Source organism: Balaenoptera musculus, chromosome 13, assembly GCF_009873245.2.
Source record: "Balaenoptera musculus isolate JJ_BM4_2016_0621 chromosome 13, mBalMus1.pri.v3, whole genome shotgun sequence".
Classification (NCBI taxonomy): domain Eukaryota; kingdom Metazoa; phylum Chordata; class Mammalia; order Artiodactyla; family Balaenopteridae; genus Balaenoptera; species Balaenoptera musculus.
The window spans coordinates 83,701,189-83,727,403 of NC_045797.1; the positions used below are offsets into that span (position 1 = coordinate 83,701,189).

Below are 26,215 nucleotides of genomic sequence, written 5' to 3' on the forward strand. Positions count from 1 at the left end.
CCTTTGACAAGTTAAGCAAATTAAGATTCAGAGAAAGAAAGCAACTTACATGTGACTACACTTCCAGTTAGGGGCAAAGCTGCTACTGGGTCCGGTGACCTACTGACACCCCTCCCTCTCACTGCCCCCACCCTCGTCCAAGTGAAAGTAAAACAAAACAAACAAACAAAACAATTTTTCCATTTATTCATCACCTGCTAGGTACAAGGCATCCATAAGCTTTAACACAATCCTGCAAGATAGCTATTATCTCTTATTTTACCACTGAAGAAACTGAGTAACTTTGCCAAAATGACCCAGCCAATAAGTAGAAAAGCCATGAATGGGATTTGGAGTCGGTCCTGATTCCAGAGCCTGTGTTCTGGCTGTGCCATTTAACTGGTCAGGTCTAAACAGTTATACTCATTGGTTAATTTCAGAGAAACTGTTTTCAGGATCAATCCCGATGAAGCAGGTAGAAGGCTACACAGGTATAAACCCTACTGAAGCTATTTGGTGTAACTAACAGAAACCACTTATTGAAAAACACTTATACGTAGGATGACTATGCAAGGAGAAACCAGATTCACAGAGCCCAGACCACCAGTAACCTTACCTAACGCGATGACTGCCACGGGTAAGGCTCAGGGTCCACGTAGGCCACACACTGGCCCCCCGGGTCTTCCTGCCAGCCTGCCGCAGACACTGGTTTGAACGGCAAAGGCTACTCTACGGATCTCTTCTTGGTGACTTCAGGAGACATTGATCTTTCTCCCTTTTCTTTTTGCTCTTATTTTCATTTATGAGCATATTGCTATATACTGTCGTGTTACTCACTCCACATATGCATGAAACCCTCTCTCCAGCTAAGCTGAATCCAGCAGCACCAGCGTCATCTGGAAACTTGTTAGAACTGAAAATCCTTGGGCCCTACTCCAGACCTACTTAATCAGAAACCCTGGAATGAGGTCAAGCAATCGGTGTCCTAACAAGCCTTTTAGGTGATTCTGATACACACACACTCAAGTTTAAAAACCACTGGTTTAGTGTATCGCTCCACAAAGTGCACATTCTCTGGAGCTCGAGGCCCAATGGCTGCTACCACCACACACACGCCAAGGACTTTGCTCTCAAACTGTGAATACTGCACACTACATCCCCTAGGAAATTTAAAAGCACATTAACACATAAAAGGCACCAGTAAGCGGGCAAAGTTATTTGTTTTGCTTTAACCCAGTGTTTCCTAAATACCTGAAGACTAAAACCTTATTTTCTTTTGGACGTATTGCTTGCATCCAAATAAATGATCCTTTCATTAGGCCTAATGTTATTACTGAGAGCCCTCCTTAGTATCACTCTAAATCCACTGTTCTTCAAACAACAAAATGTAAAGCTAACATCTAGGCACAAACGGACTTACCTTTAACTCTGGGCCTACTCCAAGGGTCTGTAAGGCTTTTGCTTGTTGATAAAGTATGTGCTGAAAACCTTCGCACACATACCAATCCCAGCCTTTCTCTAAATGACAAATGACAGGCTTCAGACATTTGCATTCCTAACTTACTAAATGTAATGCTGCTACATAGTTACAATTGTGTTTTATACACTTCAACTGGAATTTCTTCGTACCCCTGAGTAGAGTTTCCATTCTTATACTCTCTTGCTTCCCATCTGGCAAATCTGTACATAAATGCTAAAGCTAAACATCATTTTAATAATTTATCAGATTTTAAATATTTTAAATTATCTGTAATTTTTCTGAAATGTTAATGTCAGAGACAGAAAAATGAATAGTCACATTAAAAAAATGAAATAAGTTTTATAAATGTATACTGCACTGAACAATGCCCAGCAGAATCCTAAATGAAAGGATCCTCAACACTCAGCCACTGCTTCTATGACTCCTCTGTTCCAACTCATATGGAAAGGGAACAATGAGTATTTGGGGAATGAATGAACAAAAGTGAAGATGAGAAGCTCCAAGATCGCAGGAAAGGATAATAAAAATATACAAAGAAAATAAACTGCTCAACGGCATTCTCCCTTTCTCAAGATGGCTCTAGGTTCTGTGGTGAAACTGAAAGCAAGGAAACTAAGATTTATTGAGCTCAGCCTAGTTACCAGGCATTTTAAGTAGGTTATTTTTCTTCCAACCTCAAAACAACCTTGAGAGATTGTGACGAGAACTGCCACTACAATGGACAAAGCTACACGTTTAAATAAAACTACCAGTTGAAGAGAAATGTTAAAATCTGTTAAGACCCTTATGTTTTACCCCTCCCTACTGTACAAATACTGTAACTCTTTGAAAAATATGTTATGAGTGCACAGCTTCTGAAGTCTGTTTACCATGACTCCAAGAGGGCTCTCTCCCCTCAGAATGTCACAGGACTCCTATGCCCCTCCCTTACCTCAAATGTCACAAGGCCTCCCCACCCCTGCTGACTAACGCACTTTCTGGAAAGGGTCTTAGCTTGTATAGGAGTAAAATAGGAAGCCTGTAATTTGACGCTTTCCAAAGGTGAGGGAGTTTAAACTCTACAAGCTCTATCCATGTGTGCTCTCTCCTTCCTGCACACCGCTCTGACAAACTGATAAAGTCGTATTTTAAATTCTCAGTCTGGGTTCCTATTCTATATAATAATGGTATTACATTCTCACTTTACAGATGAAGAAAGAACAACTAAGGACAAAGAGGTTGAATATAAGACTCAACATTTAATTTGAAGCACCTGACGTTCCCTCAGCAATTTAAGTTTAAAATATACAATTTTAACTATTAGATAGGTCAAGTCCAAATTAATCAGGTTTTACTCTAATAAAATTTAATTAAAATTAATCAGGTTTAGCCTAATAAAAATAGTCACTACTAAAGGTTAAACAGGAACATGAGTTGGCATTTAGGCAGTCTCTCTGTTATTCATCTAAGAACAGCAATGTATTTCATTAACATTTATATATATAATACATTTCATGTGTGTATCCTTAAAGCTACCTCAGATAGAAGAGTCCACCATTACCATTAGCCTAGTTTCAAACCTGAGAATCTGGCCCTAGGCAATTAGTCACAGAAATAAAAAGCATCAGCTAAACCTTAACCTCAGATTCTTCTCAATAATGGTTAATTATTATGTACTCACTGGATTAATGAAATAGATTACCTTTCAAAGCAACACCCATCCTGAGGTTATTTTAAGGGAAAATAATTTTCCCTATTTTAAAAGGGTGTGTTCAAAATTCAGTGTGAGAAATGGATTTCTGAAAGCTGAATATCATGTTTAACTTGCCTAACCTGACAACTCCACAGCTGATTCATTTCAGAAAATAAGCATTTTTCTTTAAAAGCACAGAAAATCATATAATAGATAACAGATATAAAACAGAAAAACATATACCAACAGACAAAAAAAAATATGCTACCTTTGCTATTATGATTTTTTGCATAATAGTTGCTCCACTGGAAAATCAAGTCATTAACAATAAGCAGAATAAAAAATGGACATGTTTTAAGACATGTGCTTCCAATTTTACCATCAATAATTATCCACTCTAATTCTACTTTGGATTACCTGCTTAAAATTCTGGCAAATTCTTTAGAATCTATTTAAAATTCCATTCCACATCCCCAAATCATGAAAGTGAAAACATGATTGAAAAATGCTAAGCACATATGACGAAAGAGCTTACCAAGTTTTCGTTTTCTTTTAAGTCCCCGGTTGATGGCTTGTATTTAGTATTAGGAATAGCCCCAGTGTTTATAACTTCCCTAGATCTCTGCAGGAAATAGAAGCAGACCATTAAAAAGACCATAAAAAGATAGTTTACATCTCCTTAAATATTACTGCCAAGCATGCTCTGGGATGTATAATGAACCAGATTGTGAGTGCCAGGACCAATGATGGTAATATTTTGGGAAAATTAGATAAAGTGTAACATTCTGGTTAGCCTTTATATTGCTTTCTGATTCAAAATTTCTCAGTACCTAAACTGTGCCAGGGAATACAGTAAACACTAAATAAATGTATGTCAAATGAATAAACTTTTATTTTAAATCAATTTTTAATTGTTTGAAACCAATTGTAAAGTCAAATTTATTCACTTTTTTCTCTATCTAAAACATACTTTGAAATTAAATAAGTTCTGTATTCACTGTAGTCAGCAATGCCTAAGCTACATACAGATTAGTTTCGTCCTACTTTTCTATGTGTTTGAATAATACTCTAAAACAGCTTTATTTATGAAATTATAAACAGTGCTACTTTTATTCTTAATCAAACCTATAGGATTTTAGAATGACTAAATGCTGAGTACAGTTCATCCCAAAGTCTTCAATTCCAAGTCCTCTCAAGGGCTGGTACCTAGATTCTGGTTCTCTCACAACCAAAATATAAAGAATTAGTCTAAATGATGGGGAAAAGGTGAAGATTTTTAACCAACAGGGAACATTTATATATTTGTCCAAATTTAGAGATTTGGAATGAAATTTATCTCAACTTTCATTAAGAACAAAGAAATGTCTCTAACAGGATCTTTGGAATACATCCTCTCCTGTTAAAGAAACCCACATTCAAAGCAGTTCTGGTGGACTGGGTTGGCCACACTGAGAAAATAAGACACGTGAGAATACACACCGAAGCAGTTACCCAGCAAAAAACAGGTTAAAACGTATAAAGAGTAGGCAAGAAAAAAAAAAGGCTTAAAATCTGGATTAGACAAAATGTGAAATAACTAAAAGCTAGAAAAAGCTACATATACAAACTGAAGCTATAACTAATTAAATTACTGAATAGTTATATTGTGGAATATTATACAGTCAGTTAACACGTCCACAAATGTTTAGAATAACACAGGACAATATTTATTAAGAAAGAAGATTCAGTGGTACTCACCCACATCCCCTTTCCCTTCTCATATACAGAAAAAAAAAAAGACTAAATGGAAGCTATCGAAAGAAATGTTGTATGTTGAGATCACTGATAATTTTAGCTTTCATCTTCATAATTTCTAAATGTCTACAATAATCTGCTCTTAAGATCATAAAAATCTATTAAACTCACACAATTCTAGCATACACCTTTATTAAATAGCCACAAAATACTTCCGAGAATGTCTATAATATAAATTGGCCAGATTTAAGACCTCAAAATTTTTTTCCTGTATAAAATCAATCAAGATAACATTCTAAGTCCTTTATCAGTTCAGAAGGCCTTCCTCCAGACGGTGGAGTATCTAAAACATGAGAATTATATACAGAGTAAGTTGAAGGGCAATGAAAGGAGCAGAAAAACAGGGAAAGTTGTGCCACAGCTTCCACTCTTTGCAGGTGCAAACCACCGTCTCATCGGCCGTCCCCCACCCGCTGGATTTCCACACCGCCACGCCACCCCCCTGCTCTCCAGGAAGGACTGATCGTGTCACACTCTATATGAAGACAATAAAGCCAAGAGAAACCACTATAGTTGTGCAACACAGAGTTCTGCCTATCACATGGGAGGCACTGAGACAGGTTCTGCATCTGTTGAAAGATGGTGCCCACCCTCAAGAATGCTACATTCTTGACAAGTTATTCCACACAGGCTGTATCTTTCAGATGTGGAAACAGTGGTATTAGGGCTTTCAAGTTAAAAAACGACGGCAGCAGATTTTATCAGACAGAAACAAACAGAAACATTATCAAAGACAGAAATAAAAGGAAGCAATTAGTTAACGTAGTTTAATTTCTCCGAAAAATGGTATATGCTGACTTCATCTGCTAACGATAAACAGTCCATTTAGACACATCTTCCTTCACCATGTTTACATTTGCATGCGGTACAAAAGCAAAAACTATTAATGCCTCATATACATCAAAGCAAACTGCACACATTTAAAGTGCACAAGCTGATGTGTATGTATGTACACCCACGAGACCATCACCACAAACAAGGTAATGAACATATCCATCACCTCAACAATTTCATCGAGTGAGTATATATCTTCTTAATACTCTGCGTGACCAAATGGGAAGCAGACTGAAGAAAAGACTGTCTCAAGGAAAAGCTCTTGGGTGACTGAGTTGCAAGCTAAATTAACCGCTTTTCTCAAGAAAACAATTTTTTACTTCATACATTTTGTCCAGGCTTTTAGTTGTTTAAGGTGGGCTCCTGTTACTCCATCCTGGCCAGAAGAAGTTCACACAGTTACTTATATTTGTCCCAAATTTACCTTTCTTATATAGGCCTATACGGCAAAGGTATATCTGTTCCTTCCTGGCTCTGTAGACTTTGAGCAAATCCTTTTCCAGAGAGCAGAGTCCTGGCATGTTTAGCCTGTCCCATAGCAGGCTATCCACACCCTTGATTATTTTGGTTATACTGCCCTGAAGGTGTGGTAACCAGGAGAGGACCTAGCACTCCCAGGGTGAAGGTAGCCTCATTTACCAAGGTTCCACATGACAGTAGGCCAACCTCTACCTTAAGAGACAGGTGTGGTGGAATAAAATGACCACTGGCATCGGAAGCCTGAGGTTCAAGTCCTGGCTCAGCACTCTATCCATGTGACTATGGCAAACTCACTCAACTGATGACTCTTGCTTGCCCCATCTACAGAGAGGTGTAATAGTATACATATCTCACAGGTTGTTATGAGGAGGGGATGAATTAATGGATGAGAAAACACTCTGTAATGTGTAAGGCACTGTACAAAGATATAATGACGACGAAGCACATTTCTCATACTCCCAATAGTCTAACATTCCGTCTTCCAAACCTCTAAGCTACCACAATACATTAAAAACTCTTAAATAAGTGGTAACTAATAAAAATAAATGCATCATCTTGTAAGTGCAATTTTAATTATTTCCCCTTATATACATACTACACAGTCTGAATCAGGAAAACATTTATATATGTGGCCCAACATAATTTCAAAAGCTCATCCTAAATCTACCTTACAAAGTCTTCAACCCTTGTGTAAGCATTTGAGGACCGCTTACATTCTTCATATTTGGACATTGCCTGAGTAATAAAAACAGATCAGTTTTGGGGGGACCTATGCCACACATTAGGCTGAAACTGCAACTTTTAAAGCACAAGCAAATTCATAAATGAGGTCTGTTACTTACTTCTGTAACATTGTGGCAAGAAGTGCAATAATATTTGCCTTCATCAGTGAGACCCCAAGAGACAGCAGCACACTGAGAACAGCGGTCTTTGAACTCTTTCTGTAGGACAAAAGGAAAACCACATTCAATACATTGTACCTAAACCCTGCAGTTCTACTTAGAGGGTTCCCTACAATTTTACTCTATACATAAAGAATCACTGAGAATAGAAAATATACCAGAGGGATTATCTATAAACAAGAAGAACAGTTCAGTCTGAGCCATTTGAAACTGAATTAAACTATTAAAGAAATGTTTCTAAAATATGCAGTGTGTGAGGGTAAAAAAAAAAAAAAGACAAAGAAGACAAGGTGGTAGGGGTAAAGTGGGAAAAAAAAAAGGTGAGTAAATAAAACTCCTTGAACATGCTGTGAGGAAAAAGATGATAAGATTCAAGTATAGAGAAGACTTAAAAAATAGAAATAGCATACCATTTGGAACTTCCTCCAGGACGCTAAGAACACATACCCTCCACAAAGGAACCAGAGTTTTATTAGGGTTGTTTCAAGTTTCGATTTGTTCACTCAGCAATATAAGGAGTACCAACTATGTATGTACTACGCACTTAACTAGGTGCTGGGGATTTGAGGGTGAGCAGAACAGACAAGATCCCTACTCATAACTATACATGCTAATGGTGAGTTCTAATTGCTAATTTCATTAACCTAGCATCTACAGACGTTAACCCTCATTCAGTAGACATTTATTGAGCATCTACAATGCGTAAGGCCTTCTATCACCATAATGCTTCTGTACATACATAGACTGGCACCAAATTATCCATTCGCAACTCTCTGCTGCGAGAAATCTTATTATCGTTGATCTAATTACCGACTATTCCTCTAACACCATCAAAGAGTGGCGTTTTATGAAGTAGGTCAAAATGCATGCCAAATCTATTTCGACAAGTTGGTCAAGTTTTCAGTGACCCCATGTGGATAACTATCGTAATCTTGGAGTGTCCCCAAACGCGAATTTGGAATTCCTGCACAGGCCATGGCTAAGATTCGCAGAGACACCAGCAGGGGTTACTTGGGGGCATTCTGGTTCCAAGCCCGGCCTCCCTCGCCCAACCTCCAGCATCAAAGGGAACTTCTAGGTGGTCCCGTTTAGAGGAGATGAGCCACGTGGGTGGCCACCCCACAAAACCCACAACTTCAGCCTCCTCCCGAAACACCCCACATCGACCAACACCCCACCGTCCCTTCACCCACAACCTCACCCAGCCAGAAACTCCAGCCTCTTCCCCCAAAGCGCGGGCACACGCGGCCCGCCAGCCCCGCCAACCCCATCCCTGTCGCCAGCCCCATCCCTGTCCCCACCCCGCAGCCTTCCGCCCCGTCCCCGTTCGGCCAGTGGCCGCCCCCACAGCCAACCGGCGTCCTCCACCCCTTCTCCTCCGCCTCCCTCCCCCCCCGCCCCGCCGCCCGGCTGCGCGACACTCGACCCACTCACCGCCTCCTCCAAGTCCATAACGGCGCCGCCGCCGCCGCCGCCGCCGCCACCGCCACCACCGCCGGAGCCCGTTACCCCGGCAGCGAGCGCAGCTTCCGGGAGCGGCGGGAAGAGCCCTCCGGACGGAAACCGAGACCCTTGACTTTGAATTTCCGTCTCTTGCGGCGGCGGGAAAGCTTCCGCTAGCTCCGGGATGAAGCTCCACTAATCCTGCATCCGCAGACAGCATCCCTTTCCTAGTCGAGGTAACTAAAACCAATCAGTAAAAAAGTGGGCGGTGCCTACTGCTGAGAGGATTCAGTCTCTGTTCGGACAGCCGTTCCTTCCCGGCCGCTCTCCTGCTTTCGGGCTGCGAGGGGGGAGCGGTGGCGTGGACTGAGAGCGCTCGGGGCTCTCCCCCTGGTTCTGGCGCAGGAGAGGCACCGGGTTCTGGAGAAAAGAACACGTGGTTGAGGTTAGACCTGGGTTTGTAATCACGGCTTTTCTGCTTCTTTGTGCCTCAATTTCCTCCTCTGTAAAAATTAGCTGTTACCTGTGGGTCCCTTGCGATGGAGCCTCACATGGTAAATGCTCGTTAAATTTAGCTTTATTGTTGTCCCTTCATTGGGCACTTTCATTTCATTAAACAGGCGCTGTTTTAGGTCTTGGGGGTTCAGCAGTGAACAAAGTAAACAAAAATTCCTGCCTTTATGGAGATTATAATCTGGTGGGGAGAGACAAAAATACATAAGGAGAATATATGGTATGTTAAACGGGCATGAGCGCCAAGGAGAAAAATAAAACAGGAAAGGAGAATGGGAGCCATACTGTGGTTTCAGTTTTAAATGGAGTGGTCAAGAAAGGTCTCCCTGAGATGGTGACCTTTGAGGCAAGGGAGCAGGAACCATGTTGGGAACCTCATTCCCGGCAGAGGGAACAGTGAGTACCAAGGCCCTAGTCCTGAACCTCATGCCAGACCATTTAAGGATCAGCAAGGAGGTCAGCGAGTGGCTGGAACAGTGAGCTAAAGGGAGAGTAGAAAATGAGGCAGGGGCAAAATACAGCTCTAAGGACTTAGACTTGGAGAAATTGGAGACGCCGTTGGGGGAGTTACACAATCTTACATGTTTAACAGATTACTCTGGCTGTTGTGGGGGGAATAGACTGCTAGGGGGCAAAGATAGACGTTGGGAGGCAAGTCAGGAGTCTGTTACAATAATCCTGGTAGCTTGAACAGGTAAAAGCAGTGGAGACAGTGAGAAGTAGACAGATTCTGGACATGTATATTTTGAAGGTAGAACCATAAGGATATCTTGATGGATAAGAAGCCCATCAAAGCAGCTATCGAGGATGAAGGGAGTCAACGATGACTTCAAGATTTTTGTCCTGAGCACCTGGAAGGGTGAAGCTGTATTTGACAGAGTAGGGGCAGACTATGAGTGGACCAGTTTGGGAGGGGGGTAGAGGAGGAATCAGGAATTTGACTTTGGACCTGTGAAGTTAGAGATGCTTATAAGACCTCTAGGTAGGATGAGAAGGCAATTGGATATAGCAGTCTAGTATTCAGAGGCAAGTTCTGGACTGGAGATATGTATTTGGGATTTATCTCTGTCTAGATAGTATTTAAAGTCATGAGAGTAGAGGAGATCACCAAACGAGTAGCTCTGTATTCACTCACTCCTTATTCACCTGTCAATTCATTTATTTTGCAAAGTCGTTAAACACCCACTACATGGCAGGCACTGCGCCAGCAGTTGGGAAATGAGAGATAAACAGGACAGAGTCCTTGCCTTCAAGAGGCACCCAGTCCAGTGGAGCATTCAGTCTTATTATTTTAATCATGGCATTAGATAAATGCTCTTCTCCAGCTGTGTCACCCAGGTCATTTACCAGGCTTGGCTCTGAAACTTCAAACTCTTTCCAAAAAACCTTACCCATCTGCAAAGCATTAAGTATTGTCATATGAACAGCTTGATTATAAGCCTCTAATTTTATAGACAAACCCTGATTTCAAATGTTGAAATTTTACAATGGGAAGGGGGCACTGCTGACTGCCCAACTAAATTGGAGTTAGTATATTGAACTGAAATATGAGCACCATGGCATCAGGAAGTTTTGTCTTTTTGTTTATTGCTATACACCCAGGGCCTAGAACAGTACTTAGCTTATAGGATGTGATCAATAAATATTTGTTAAATGGATGGATGACTTTGTAAGATTTTTATATTATATGCAAAATAGTTTCAAATAGATGACGTATCTTGATTTGAGACTTTGGACATGTGGTTGCACAGAAATGAGTCACAGAGTTTCCCAGCCATTCCTTAACAGAAAATTGAGTGTTTTGAGCAAAGTCAGACTCCTTGGAAGAAAATGTCTTCTTAGACTGTAAGACTTAGATGACTGTTTCAGCAGAGAAGCTTTAATATGCATTTCTTAAAACTGGTTCACATGCCATTGCTGACCTGTCAGATTGGCACAGATAATTTTTGCTTAATGGAAATAATCAGTGGCAGAAGGGCTCAGTGAGATGGGACTCTGTCTTGTACTGCAGGTGAGAGTGAATGTGGGCTATTTCTGGAAAATAGTTCAGCTGCATAACAGGTGATATGGTGGAGCAATATTGAGGCAATGCCAAGAAGAGGAAACAGGGAAATAAAATTAGAATGGAGATAATAAACCCTTACAGGGATTGAAGAGTCCCTGGGCCAAGATTTGATATAACACCAAAGCCTGATTGAAGGTATTAATATAGCTAAAGAAAGAATGTGTAATCAGCAAGAGATGTATTTAGCCCTTCAATCCTAACAAAAGGAGGGACCTAACCATAGCAAGGACCCCCACACCACTATTTATGCCCACCGCAGTCAACATCCCCAGGGTACATACCTCTTAAGTGACAGACACAGAATCCAACACAAACTATTACTCAATTCTGCCTGTAGCGAGAGAGGACACTGAATATAAAGGATATTTCTCTGGGTTATAGATTACTGGATTAGCAGTTGTTCTTTCAGCTCTCTGAAGACATGGTTCAATTTCTTCTAACTTCATTGTTTCTGTTGAGAAGTCAGCTACCAGTGTATCAACTATATGCTAAGTAACTAGAAAATTCCCAATTGTTTGGAAATTAAGCAATAAACTTCTAATAACCCAGATCAACTGAGCAGTCACAATGGACTGACAGAACATTTTGAACTGAATAAAAATGGAAATGTATCACAGCAAAATTATGAAATGCACTTAAATCTGAAGGGAAATTTATAGCCTGAATTCATGTATTAGAAAAAGAAAGGTCGAAAATCAGTGATACAGACATACATCTCAAGAAGTTATAAAAAGAAGGTTAAACCAGAGTATAATAAATAATAATAGTAATAATAATAATATAATAGAAGGAAGAAATTAAAAAGAAGAGAGATTAATAAAAGAAAAAGCAAACATTCGGTGGGGGGGGGGGCACAAACTAATATTAACTCTTTAAAAAGAATCATAAATTCAGTAACCCTGGAAAGACCAATCAAGAAGAAAAGCAAAATTAATCAATATTAGAACAATAAAAGTGACAGTCACTACAGATACCATAACATTAAAAAGATCATAAGAGGATACAGCTCTAAGACAATAAATGTTGAAAAATGTTGATGAATGGACAGATTCCTAGAAAAACACATAATCAAGAGCTATGCAAGAAGAAATACAAGATTTGAACAATCTTATATCTATTTAAGAAATTGACTCTATAAATAAAAAAAAAAAACTTCTCACAAAGAAAACCTCAATCTCAAATGGCACAGCTGGTAAATTCTACCAAAATTTTGAGAAAGAAATAACACCCATCTTACACAGACTGTTCCAAATAATGGAAAAAGAGAGAGCAGTTACCAATAAATTTTGTGAGGCTACCTTAAACTTGACACCCAAATCTGACAAGGATATTTCAAGAAAAGTAAAAATTAAAGTCCAGTCTCTCCTCAGAACAAATGAAATATCAGAAGATTGAGTGCAAGTCCTTTGCTGTATTCAGCAATATATAAATAGAACAGTAAATCAAAATGACGTGGGTTTATTCTAGGAATGCAAGGTTGGTTTAACATTGAAAAACAATAACAACAACAATTTAAATAGTAATCCAGATAGTGTGGTGCAAGGATAGACAGAAGATCAATGGAACTGAATACAAAGTCCAGAAACTGACCCATAAATACATATAAGATAACCTGATTTTCAACAACGGTGCTGCTAAAATTCAGTGGGGAAAGGATTGTTCTACAATAAATGATTCTGGATCATTTGAATTAAATTCATATGAAAATTATTGACCCCCTATCTCACACAAAAATTACTTTGAAATGAATCACAGACCTACGTGTGATAGGTAAAACCATAAAGCTTCTAAGGAAAAAAAAAAGTAGGTAAATATCTTTATGGCTTAGTATAGGATAGGTTTCCTAAAAGATCACAACAAACAGCACTATACATGAAAGGAAAGATTGTTATATTGGACTTCATTAAAGTTTAAAATTTTAGTTCATCAAAGACCATTGTTAGAGGCAAACAAAAGACTGAGAGAAGGTATTCATAATTCATATATTCAACAAAAGACTTACCTCCGTAACAAAGAATTCTTACAAATCAATTAAAAAACAATTAAAATAGGCTAGACTTGAACAACTATTTCACAAAAGAGGACAGCTAAAAGAACGATAAATATATGGAAAGGTGCTTAACATCATGAGTCATCAGAAAAAACAAAAATTAAAACAACATTGAGATGCCACCACACATCTACCAGAATGACTAAATATTTTTTAAAAATTGAAAGTATCAAGGTTTGCCAAGAATATGGATGAATTGGGGTCCTCTTCTACATTCCTGATGGGAGTATAAATTGAATATTTTGGAAAAGTCTTGGAAGTTATACTAAATCTATGCTAATTATGACCCAGCAATTCCACTCCTAGATATATACCCAAGGTAAATTAGTGCATATGTTCACCAAAAGATATGTACAATTATTTTCATAAACCTTTCTTTATAATAGCCAAAAATTACAAACACCAAATGTCCATCAACAGGAGAATGGACAAGCAAATGTGATTTAGTCATCCAATGGAATACAGTACAGTAATGAAGAGGAATGAACAACTGCTTACATAAAACAACATGAATGAAACACAATGACATGCAGAAGAAGCCTATGGTGAATTTAAAATGGCCTTAAATTTTTTGCCATTTCTCCCATTGGTTCTCTTTTTTTTAAGAATTTCACTTTATTTATTTATTTATTTATTTTATTTTTTGGCTGTGTGGGTCTTCATTTCTGTGCGAGGGCTTTCTCTAGTTGCAGCAAGCGGGGGCCACTCCTCATTGCGGTGCGCGGGCCTCTCACCATCGCGGCCTCTCTTGTTGCGGAGCACAGGCTCCAGACGTGCAGGCTCAGTAGCTGTGGCACACGGGCCCAGCCGCTCCACGGCATGTGGGATCTTCCCAGACCAGGGCCCGAACCCATGAACCCTGCATTGGCAGGCAGACTCTCAAACACTGTGCCACCAGGGAAGCCCCTCCCATTGGTTCTTGAAGTAGAATATGATGTAACAAAAACCTGGGACTTCCCTGGTAGCGCAGTGGTTAAAAATCCACCTGCCAATGCAGGGAACATGGGTTCGAGCCCTGATCCCACATGCCGCGGAGCAACTAAACCCGTGCACCACAGCTACTGAGCCTGCGCTCTAGAGCCCATGAGCCACAACTACGGAGCCTGCATGCCACAACTACTGAGGCCCGTGTGCCTAGAGCCCATGCTCCGCAACAAGAGAAGCTACCACAATGAGAAGCCCATATGCTGCAATGAAGAATAGCCCTCGCTCGCCACAACTAGAGAAAAGCCCGCACGCAGCCACGAAGACCCAACGCAGCCAAAAATAAATAAATAAATAAATAAATATTTTAAAAAACCAAAAAAACCTAAAACATGTGCCCAGATCTAATCCTATCCTAACACATACCCCTTAGACAGCAAAATACCAGAGAAAAATAATGAGCATGCAAACCCATTATACAGATATGTATTTTTGTATATATTATATACATGCAGGACTGTTCTAGTGATGTATATTATAGAACACTCATAAATATATGAAATAAATGTTTATATGTTTATTGATAAAATAAAAATTTAATTTACTTATTAACATAATAAATAACTTTCCTTTCAGTGAAAATACTAGTAAGAGTTATGTAATTAAAGAGTTCACTAGTCTTTAAATCTTGGCTTAATACTGTAATACAGCGATTTGTAGTTTTTGTCCTAAGTTCAATTTAATACTTCTTTTAATGGCAGTCATAACAGAAAAGATACCTCACAAAGATGCATAGACCCAAGTGTTTCATCACAATGGACACATTTGCAACATCTAGTCTCAAAATGCTCTCTCCATAGCATAAGTTACTTCAAAAAAGCAGTTACTTTTTTATGCATTAAACAACTGAGTGCCTAGCTTGTGCCAGACACTTCTTATTTATTTATTTATTTATTTTTGGCTGCGTTGGGTCTTCGTTGCTGTGCGCGGGCTTTCTCTAGTTGTGGTGAGCAAGGGCTATTCTTCGTTGCGGTGCATGGGCTTCCCATTGCGGTGGCTTGTCTTTGGTGCGGAGCACAGGCTCTAGGCGCGTGGCTTCAGTAGTTGTGGCGCCCAGGCTCAGTAGTTGTGGCTTGCTGGCTCTAGAATGCAAGCTCACTAGTTGTGGAGCACGGGCTTAGTTGCTCTGCGGCATGTGGGATCTTCCCGGACCAGAGATTGAACCCGTGTCCCCTGCATTGGCAGGCAGATTCTTTTTTTTTTATTTATTTATTTACTTTTGGTTGTGTTGGGTCTTCATTTCTGTGCGAGGGCTTTCTCTAGTTGCGGCAAGCGGGGGCCACTCTTCATCGCGGTGTGCGAACCTCTCACTATCGCGGCATCTCTTGTTGTGGAGCACAGGCTCCAGACACGCAGGCTTAGTAATTGTGGCTCATGGGCCTAGTTGCTCCGCGGCGTGTGGGATCTTCCCAAACCAGGGCTTGAACCCGTGTCCCCTGCATTGGCAGGCAGATTCTTAACCACTGCGCCACCAGAGAAGTCACCAGACACTTTTTAGATACAAGGAGGAGATAAAGCAATAAACAAAAACATCTCTACCTCATGAAGCTTACATTCTAGCTGAGGGAGACTCATAATAAATAAATAAATAATTATAAAATATGTCAGATAGCAAACACTGCCATGAGGAAAAAGAAAGCAGAATATGAAGATTGCGGGTGGATGGGAGTTGCTATTTTAGAGAAATGGACTAGGAAGGCCTCTCAAAGGTGAAAGTTGAGAGGAGACATAAAAGAACTGGGGGGACTGGGACTCCCAGTGGTCCGGTAGTTAAGACTCTGCTCCCAATGCAGGGGGCCCCAGTTCGATCTGTGGTTACGAAACTAGATCCCGCACGCCTCAACGAAGATCCTGCGCGCCGCACTTAAGACTTGGCCCAGCCAAATAAATAAATATTTTTTTTAAAAAAGGAACTGGGGGACCTAGCCATTTAGATTTGTTGGGGGTTAGCACTCCCAGTGCAAAGACCTTGAGACAGTAAAGTGGTCTTTAATAAGCCAGGAGGAGGTGGCAGAGGGCAGGATGTCAGAGAGGTGGCCGGGCCAGGTCATGAGTAAGGGTCTTGTGGATAATAGTAAGGACGTTAGAGTTTATTCTCTCGGTGAGATGGAGAGCAGAAGAGTGACCGCAGCTGACTCATAGTTTAGAAGGGTTGCGCTGGGGGTCTGGAGAGTAGATTGGAAGGGGCTGGTGGAGGGGCAGGGAGATCACTTCGGAGGCTACGGGAATGAGTCAGGTGCAGGCTGCTGGTAGGGTGAGGGTGGTGATGCTGATGAGAAGTGGTCACCTTCTCCATAGATTCCAAAGGCACAAGCGAAAAGTCTTTCCTTACGGGAAGGGGTGCGAGGAAAAAGAGAAGAGTTAAGGATGACAGCAAAGTTTGGGGATCTGAACCTACATAAGAATGCAGTTGCCATTTTACTGAGACAGGGAAGACTTAGGTGTGGGCTTATGGTAGAGTTTGGGGAAAAAAAATCAAGAGTTCAGTTTAGAAGGTGTTTAAGTTAGTGATGCCTATTTGGTATCCAAGTGGAGATGCTGAACGTGCTGTCGAATAGATGTTTCATGCTCAGGGGAAACGTAGGAACCGGAGGTATAAGTGGGGAGTCAAGAGCCTGGCTAAGGTCATCAAGGGTGTGAGAGTAGACAGAGAAAAAGGTGTGAGGAGTGAGACTGGCGCTCCAGCATATGCACGAGGAGGGGCCAGAAGGAGGACCCGGAAAAGGAGCCCGAGCCAAATGCCTGGGGGTAGAAGGGTAGCCAGGAGCGTGCGGTGTCCTGGATGCCAAGTGAAGAGAGCGTGTCCAAAAGGAAGAAGCCTCAACTATGTCCAGTGCTCCGGAGAACTACGGTAGGACAGGAACTGGGGGCTGACCGGCAGATTTGGACAATGGTGCCATCAACGACCTTGACAAGAACGCCAAATAGAGTGTGTTCAAGAGCGTAGACCTCACTTGCGAGGAATTCTGTTGCAGACAGAGGCAGGGGAGCCGTAGCTGGTAGGCGATGTAAAGTCCAGAGAGACTTTGGTCTGCTTTTGTTTCTTTGCTTGCTTAAGACGTTTATAAGCTGATGGAAGTGAACTGTCAGAGAAAAATGCTGGTGCAGAAGAGACAGGGCACGATTTCAGGGGGCTCTCCCTGAGCTGCGAGAGGGGTGCGAGATATGCGGCCCAAGTAGAAGGGTTGGCCTTGTAGGCAATTCATCTGTGAACTGAGAGCGTGTGCGCAGGCTCAGGCACTGGTGGGAATGGCTGGAAAGGCTTTTCTGACTGTTCCAGTGAGATGGGAAGGAAGTCATCAGCTGAGTGGGGTGGGGGCTTGTACGAGGTCTAAGGAGGGATCGGAGGTGTAATAGCTCTTGGAAATGGGGGAGTTAAACCAGAAATCTAATAAATTGCCAGGCAGCATGAGGGGCCCCCTGGACGTCTGTGATCGTAAAATATAGAGATAAGGCCACTCAACACATGCAGCCATTCAGCTGCTCACTTGGTTAAAACATCCCATTTACTCCAAAGGGACAAATTAGGTGTATTCACAATTCCAAAATGTCCGCCAGGCAGTATGCCACTGACAGCCACTTGTTATCACATGTCCAAATCTGATACTTGCATTTTGTGTAAAAAGAAAAAAAGACAACTCGTCTGCAAGTCTGACAGGTCTTTTTAGTATTTTGCCATGAGACAAACCAACAGCCTTCGAGGTGGGAAAAGGACTTTGATGGATATTCAGCCCGTTACAGGTTTACGGTAACAATCCTGTGGCATCTGCAAGGTCTTTGTGTTTATAAAATCAGCCAGATCCGTGGCATCCTGCAGCGATGTGCACACTTCTGCCTTCAGCCTTTGCTGCCACTTCCTGCTAGTGCATGAGGCCATGGATGGATTTCACCCGCGGCGTTGTAGGCAACCTTATCTCAGAGTCCTTTTATTATTCTAGTCAAAGCAGCCACTCTTTCACTGGTTACATGGACACAATGTTACCCGAAATATTGCTTTTATAGAAGAAATTATTTACTATGAGAATATATGCTCCTGGTGCATCTTCCCATTAGCAGCTCCTCGAAAGGAATTCTTTCCATATTTCATTTTTGAAACAATCTAGTGACTACCATGAACAGGGACTTGTTAGAAACATCTGTATTTTATCCAACTATATAGCAAACCTTCAAATTGCAGACCTGTGTAATTTGTTCTCATACTTGTTTCTTCTAAATTGTCAGCATTTTCTACATCTTCCAACATTATTTGTTGTCTGTTATTTTCAGCCATATTTATTACAACAGAATAGAAAACTGATAACTATAAAATATAACTTTAGGGAGTAGATAGATGCTTTAGAAAACGCAGCTGGGTAGGTATATACCATGACTGGGTGGGGTAAGTGCACAGAATTTTTATGGGGTCATCATGGAAACCTCTCTGAGAAGGGCCAGGTGAGCCAAGGTGGGAATGCAGTGAGAACCATGCAGACTATGGGGGACTATGTCCAAGGGAGAGCGACACGTCCCGAGACGGAACCAGGCTTGGGTGTTTGGGGAACAAAAGGAAGCCTGTGTGTCTGGAGGGTAACAGGTGAACAGGAGAGTCATTGGCCTTGGGATCAGATGCTGGGCAAGGCCCGATTGCTGATTGCTGAAGGTCTCCTGGACCCACGGGGCTAATACGAGGCCAGTACAACCCTTACAGCCCCTTCTACGTGTTACACCAGGCGTCCCTGGTGGGTCCTGCCTCCTGGCCACCATCACTGGCTCCCACCAGGGAGGCGGGAAGGGACTCCCGGTGGATCAGCCACGGCTGCCTTGTCCTGCCCGCTTAACCCGGGCCTGTGTGTGGGGATAACAGGCTTCACAAGATTCTGACTCAGAGAGAGCAGGGAGAGCCTGGGGAGCAGAAAAATGGGGCCCACATAGCATAAGCCAGGCGTTGGGGCTCCACTGGGAGGCCAGATACTCCACCCCAGGAGTGGAGGAAGGAAGGGCCTGAGGACACCAGGGTGCAGCCCCCTCTTCTCACCATTCGTACTGAAATTCACTTCCATCTAAGGGCGTGCATTTGTTAAAACCCTCCATGAGTCCTCCGGTCAAGGGCACTAACAGCGCTGGTTTCCTTAGTGAGTGAGAGCCATGCATATATAACGTTTTCTGGGCCAAACACCAGTCTAAACCTGTTAACTCCTTGAATATTATCATCATCAGCAGCCCCATTTTACAGACAAGAAAACTAAAACAAAGAGATTTTAAATTTCTGTAAGTGGCAGAGCCAGGAGTCAAAACCAAGTAGCTTAGTGGAGAACACAATTTTGGCCACATGGCCCTCTCTGGAAGGTCAACCTCTTGAAATACGGCACTCCACAGTAGGTCCCTGTGGCTTAGCCAGTAATAAGATATTGACTACATTAAGAACCTCAGATGATATTGTAAGGCTCAGAAAATGTTTGAATATAATTACTCTTAGTTCAACAGAAGCTGAGGGACAATTCAGTACCGCAAACAATATCGTTTTATTAAGAGAAATTCTGTATTTCAAGACCACAAGTGACCTAGTGGCTACTGATTTAATGGGGATGTTATTGGAGGAGTTTGATGTGTTTCACTCTGTCAAATCCTAGCCCCAATAGGGACATTATTTAATTAGTGAGAATGTATCAAACCAAAGATCACACGAAAACCAGAAATGACTTAGAAATTATTACACTGATTTGATGAATGCTCTGTGTTTCAACTTACATCATCTGTAAGCAGTTTTATTATATAAACAGATATAGTTTGGTTTATTTAGAAAATAGAAGGGAATGTATTTTTAAATTGTGATTTACGTAGAAACTTATACATAATATATATTTCCCTACCAGTTGTTAAATATGAGTATTTCAAATATTTCTTCTGAGGCCACGAAAGGTATTTCAATTTAATTCTAAATATTTTGAGAAGTCATTGAAGGATTTTGAACAGAGGAATGACATGGTCTAATTTATTCTTTTAGTTATTCAGGTCTCTGTATGGGGAACAGCCACAGATCACAAGGGTGGAATGAAGATGGCTAATTGGGAGTGTCGACTGAAAACTGCACCACCTAAAAGTTGAGAATTATGTTTTATTCAGCGGACAGACTGAGGACTTAAGCCCGGAGACAGCCTCTCACATAGCTCTGAGGGATTTCTCCAAAGAGGTAAGGGAGGAGCCAGGATATATAGGAATTTTTGCAACAAACAAACAAAAAACAAAAAAAAACCCAGGTAGTTGGAACATCAAAAGATTACTGTTAATTAAAGAAAAAGCAGAATCTCAAGTTAATGCATTTAGCACTTTTCTATGTATGGGCAGATGCAGGATGCTCATTGAAATCATTTCTTTGATGTGCACCTTAGCCATCTGGGGCCCATATCCTGCTCTCTCTCCATCCTGAACACCGGCCGGGTGCACCGTGGGGGGGTGGGGCGCCTGTGGTTGCTGATGGCTTGATGACCGCAACATCCTTTGTTTACTGATATGGCAGGCGACATTCTCTGTCCACAGGAGGCTGTTACAGGAATCCAACCCAGACATGGGTGTACTTGTATAAGAGCACTGTCGTGGGCAATGGGATATAGATATACTTTGAAGGTGGAGCCAACAGTGATTGGGTTGTAGTTGTGAGAAAAATCCTAGGAATCTAGGATAACGTAGTGAGGTGAATGGTGGAGCTGAGATGGTTATGAGCAGGTTTGGGGTGAAAATTAAGATTTGGGACACGTTAAGTTTGATATGTCTCTTAGAAATACAAGATATTACAGATAAATGAATCTGGAATTCAGAGATGTTCTGGCTGGAGATGTGGATTTGGGCGTCCTAGTGTCAAAATGAGATTTAAAGCCCTAGGACTAAATGAGAACACCTGGGGAGTGAGAACAGCGAGTGAATGAGAGGCGAGAGCCCCAGGCTGAGAGACGGGCTCTGTGACGTTTAGATGTCAGAAGGACAGAACAATCTAGTAAAGGGAGTAGAGAAGGAGCAGCTAAGGGGAATGAGGAAAACGGGCAGAGTATGGTGACCAGAACCACGTGAAGAAAGTGTCGAGAAAGAAGAAATATCAAATGCTATTAAGAGTTAAGCATAAAAAAAAAAAACAAAAATAGTTAAGCATAGAGTTGAACTTAGCACAGGACGTAGCAAGATGCACGGCATTGACAAGACGGTTTTAGTAACGTGTTAAGGATGACAGTTGAATTGGAGTGGGCTCAAGGCAGAGCCGGAGGAAGAGGGTAGACCGTCAGTAAAGGCCTGTAAGGAAGAGCAGGAAGGTACAGAGAGGGTAAAAATGTGAACTATTGCAGCGGGTTTGTATGTGAATGGAAATGAAACATTGACTGGGGTGGGGGGTAGAATTACAGGATCAAAGTCCTTGAGTGGATGAGAGGGACAGATCTGACCCCAGATGAGGCCACCCTGAGGGGCTGCATTATTCTCACCTGACCAGGCCATGGAAATTCCTGGAATGTGGCCACCTCTTAGCCAGGCTGGGGCCCCTGTCTGCCGGGTGTGGCCACATCTGAGCATTGGAGCTGGTTCCACCGCCTCCTCCGGACCTACCCCGCTCCCCTGGTGTTGCCAACATCCCAGGGCTTGGAGCCCAGGACAACTCAGCTAGGTTTTAGTTAAGAGGTTCTGCTGAGTGTGGAAATAGCTAAATACTATTTCTAGGAAGCGACAGAGCAGAGACTCTGCAATCAGGAGAGTAGATTTGAATCTTGGCCCTGAAACTTACCTGCCAGCTGTGCAACCTGGGCAAATCACTTCTCTGAGTCTCAGGTTTCTCATCTGCAATGTAGAGATGATAACTTTACCAAGACGCCTTCTGAGATTGTGAGGTAGAAACGGGATAGTGGATGTGCAAAGGCCGTCAAAGCTCTGTAAGCTGGGACGTGAGATACAAATGCCATAGATTGTCATGAGGCTTCATTCACTATATCATTCCCCATTCATCTCACAAAACAGGCACAGCTTGTAGAGGAAGCATTTCTTGGGACATATTCCTGGGCCACTCCTCTCTGTGGGTTTAATTTTCATAACTAGACTTTTAAGTTTTTTTAAAGATAAGAGCAAGTCTTGGCTCCTTGTAAGAGCCTCCAAATTTCATTACAGACATAAATATATCACGTCAAGATCACCAGTTGAAAGGGAGGGGAGATGTATTATTATCTTCAAAGCTTTCTGGGAACCTATTAAATGCTAATAACGAAGCACTGGGATAAGCCAGAGTGCAAACACCGTTCTTGACACCTATCACATGCATGAGCCTCCTTTCTCCCTGGGCGCCCATCAACATTTCTGCTGGAGGAAGAGAGAATCAAGTGTGTCCCCGAAGAATGGACCCTCCAAGGCCTGCTAGCGGCCTGGCCTATCCGTAACTGAAGCTGAAACCCCCTGTGTTTTGTGTAGTGCTAGGGAGAAAGGTAAAGAAATGAATACTGGCTGGGTACAGAGTGTTTGGTGCTATAAAAGGCCAATTACTCAGGTTATCTCATCATTGAGTTGGGAGGTAATCGCTCTCTCCTCATCAAATTGGGAGGGAAATTGAGGCTCGGGAGGTCACATTGGGTCATGTGGCCAACAAGAGCCAGAGGGGGACATTGTAACTCATTTCTCCCTGCTTCAAAGCCCACTCTTTCTGCTAACAGAGTAGGTGCTTCATAAAGGTTTTCGTAGTGAATGAGTGAGTGGATGAATGAAGTCCTCTGGATGCAAAATTGCCTTGTCAAAGGACACCAACAGCCAGAAGGCACAGCCCCAATTAAACAGAAGCAAAAACAACCTTGTAAGATTCATGTGAGGTACTCAGAGTGTGGCCTAAATATCTCAGGAGTTTCCCAAACTCTCGAGTGATAAGATCACAGGCAAGTTGCAGAACCTGCTGGGGGCTGGTTTCTCCATTTCTAATCTTGGGGCAAACATGTCTTGCTCCTCCCTCCCTTCCAGGAAGCAGAGCTAACAGAACACAGGTGTTTGTAGCTCTGGCCACGGGCCTTAAAGTCCTTGAAGATGAGTCCTGGCTTGTGACCCTCCCGTGGCTAGTACTAGCTACATAACTCGTGGGGCCCAGCACAAATGGAATGTTATGCCCGTGGATTGAAAATTAATAAGAACTTCAAGGCGGTGACCTCAGAGCAGTAAAACCGAGGCTGGGGCCCTTCTGAGTATGGTGTCCCGTGTGACTGTACAGGCTGCACACCCACGAAGCCCAGCCCCTGCCTGTGGCCGTGATTCCGGAGAAGGGAAGAAAAGATCTTAAAGGAGATTGGTGGGACATCTTGGGAGCACCAAAAATAGGACAAATCATAAAGTCACCCTGGAGATCAGGTTCTAGTTTCTTGAAAGACACAATTTCAGACTAGAAAGAGTGTTAAAATTCATCTAGTAAAGACAAATATCATGTGATATCACTTCCTTGTGGAATCTAAAAAAATAGTACAAATGAACTTATTTACGAAACAGAAATAGAGTCACAGATGTAGAAAACGAACTTACGGTTATCAAGGGGGAAAGGAGGAGCATAAACTGGGAGATTGGGATTGACATATACACACTACTATATATAAAATAGATAACTAGTGAGGACCTACTGTATAGCACAAGGAACTCTACTCAATACTCTGTAAGGATGTATACGGGAAAAGAGAATCTAAAGAAGAGTGGATATATGTATATGTATAACTGATTCAGTTTACTGTACACCTGAAACTAACACAACATTGTAAATCAACTATACTCCTATAAAAACTAATAAAAATAAATAAAATTCATCTAGTACTAGTCTTCCATTTTATAGGTCAGGAAATTGAGACGGCAGACAGAAGCAGTGACCTGGGAGTCGTGGGGTACCACAGAGAAAGCAAATGCCTCTCTGAATCTCATTTAGTCTCCTTATCAGTGAAACAGCGCAGGCCAGATTGAATAATGCATTATTTCTTTTTTTTTTTCTCCCCTATCCCCACTAAAATAACAGTAAAATAAAAGGGTTAAGTCCACTACTGTATAGCACAGGGAACTACACTCAATATTTTGTAATAACCTATAATGGAAGAGAATGTAAAAAAAGAATATATATTTATATATATGTGTGTATAACCGAATCACTTTGCTGTACACCTGAAACTAACACAACATTGTAAATCAACTATATTTCAATAAAAATTTTTTTAGAAAGTATGAAGTCCACAAGGACCAAGGAAGTGGGAGGAGAGGCAATGGTAACTGAAGAGGATTTGAAAGTGGGCATGTGGGGTAGGAGGACGCACAGACCAGAAACGGGGGAATTGAGTGAAAATCTGGATACTGCCCCTCCCCCTTCCCAGAATGCCAGTAGCAAGTTTTATACCTCCCCCCAGAGGCAGGAGATAAGAATCTTCTCTGGAGTAAATCCCAGAGACTACCACTTGGGATTCTTTACAGTGAGCTGGTTTGAAGTTCTGTCCTATCAGACTGAGGCAGGAGATAAGAATCTTCTCTGGAGTAAATCCCAGAGACTACCACTTGGGATTCTTTACAGTGAGCTGGTTTGAAGTTCTGTCCCATCAGACTGAGGCCCTAGGACCCAAGTCTGGCTTATGTGCAGAGAGATTCTAGGCTCCCAAGTGAGAGCCGGTGGCTAAGTACCTCCAGACACAGGGGAAAGCTTCGAACTTGAAGACAGAAAACAAAACAAACAAAAAAAATGGGAAAAAGAATTGGGAGGATCAGAGACAACCTCAAACTGACAATCTCCCTGAAAAGAGTAGGGATGATCTATGAAAGAAGAACCAGAAAGCTTTGGGAAAAAAAAAAAAAAATCCACTAAATAAGGAAAACCTCTGGAAAGTTACATATATGAGTCAAAATAAAAATTCAATATAAAAAGTAGGGCTTCCCTGGTGGCGCAGTGGTTAAGAATCCGCCTGCCAATGCAGGGGACACGGGTTCAATCCCTGGTCCCGGAAGATCCCACATGCCGCAGAGCAACTAAGCCCGTGAGCCACAACTACTGAGCCTGTGTGCCACAACTACTGAAGCCTGCACGCCTAGAGCCCCTGCTCCACAACAAGAGAAGCCACCACAATGAGAAGCCCGTGCACCGCAACAAAGAGTAGCCCCCGCTCGCCGCACCTAGAGAAAGCCCGTGTGCAGCAAAGGAAGACCCAACGCAGCCAAAAATAAATAAAAATTTTAAAATCTAAAAAAATAAATAAATAAAGCAAGAGGATAAGTCTAAGAGGTTAAAAGCCAACTACTAGAAATGCCAGAAAGAGAACCAAGGGAACAAAATTATTAACAAATTAACAAAACTTCTCAGAACTAAAGCATGAGTTTCCAACTCAAAAGAGCTAGCTCAAGGGATGTGCCTAGCACAGAGAAAAAACCCATGGTCAGGTACACCACTGTGAAGTTTTTGACTATCAGGGATACAGAGAAGATATTATAAACTTCTAGAGAGAAAAAGAAAATCAGAATTAGTGGACCTCTCAACAACACTTTGGGATCTAGTGGACAATGGGCCAATGCCTTCAGTATTCTAATTTATATCCTACATTTCTATATTCAGCCAAACTGTTCATCAGATGAAGATAGAGTAAGATATTTTCAGACATGCAAGAACGAAAATCATTTACTTCCCTTGTAACTTTAGTGAACTACTGGAGGTAGTGATCCAATAAAACAAGGGAGTAAACCAAGAAAGGAATACATGGAATCCAGGAAGCAAGGGATCCAAAGCACAAGAGGCAACATGAATCCCCACAATGATGGTGAATGGAAATTTCTGGTTGACATTGGTACGGCATACAGTTTAAATTGGAGAACTTGGAAGGAAGGCTCTGAGAAGAAGGTCTCTAGGAATAAGATGAATATGATGTATTTGAGATTATGGAAAACATTATAATAGAATTGAAGCAGGCTTTATTGGGATATTAGGAAAAATTAAATGTGTAGAAAATCAGGCACATGGGAAAATGTGTAACTCCAGTAAAAGTGAAGGACTGAATAAGTCAGGTGATATGGGGTGGGCAGA

At 41.8% G+C, this 26,215-nt stretch overlaps 1 protein-coding gene and 1 long non-coding RNA gene across 4 annotated transcripts in view; one reads left to right on the forward strand and one right to left on the reverse strand.

Moving 5' to 3' along the window:
• The window catches only part of TAF1B (TATA-box binding protein associated factor, RNA polymerase I subunit B), a 56,839-nt gene extending 48,148 nt beyond the window's left edge, over positions 1 to 8,691 (reverse strand). Inside the window, 5 exon segments of the mRNA XM_036873156.1 lie at positions 1,400 to 1,497; positions 3,667 to 3,708; positions 3,711 to 3,753; positions 7,082 to 7,180; positions 8,576 to 8,691. Of these exon segments, the coding sequence (XP_036729051.1) occupies positions 1,400 to 1,497; positions 3,667 to 3,708; positions 3,711 to 3,753; positions 7,082 to 7,180; positions 8,576 to 8,593 (300 nt within the window). The 5' untranslated portion in view covers positions 8,594 to 8,691.
• Positions 8,692 to 8,704: 13 nt separating this feature from the next.
• The window catches only part of LOC118906001, a 78,411-nt gene continuing 60,900 nt past the window's right edge, over positions 8,705 to 26,215 (forward strand). For 2 of the 3 annotated variants that reach the window (XR_005022401.1, XR_005022403.1), the window contains exons 1-2: positions 8,705 to 8,820; positions 20,180 to 20,365. This is a non-coding gene — a long non-coding RNA (uncharacterized LOC118906001). The remainder of the gene's footprint in view (positions 8,821 to 20,179; positions 20,366 to 26,215) is intronic. The other variant, XR_005022402.1, reaches the window with a different exon arrangement.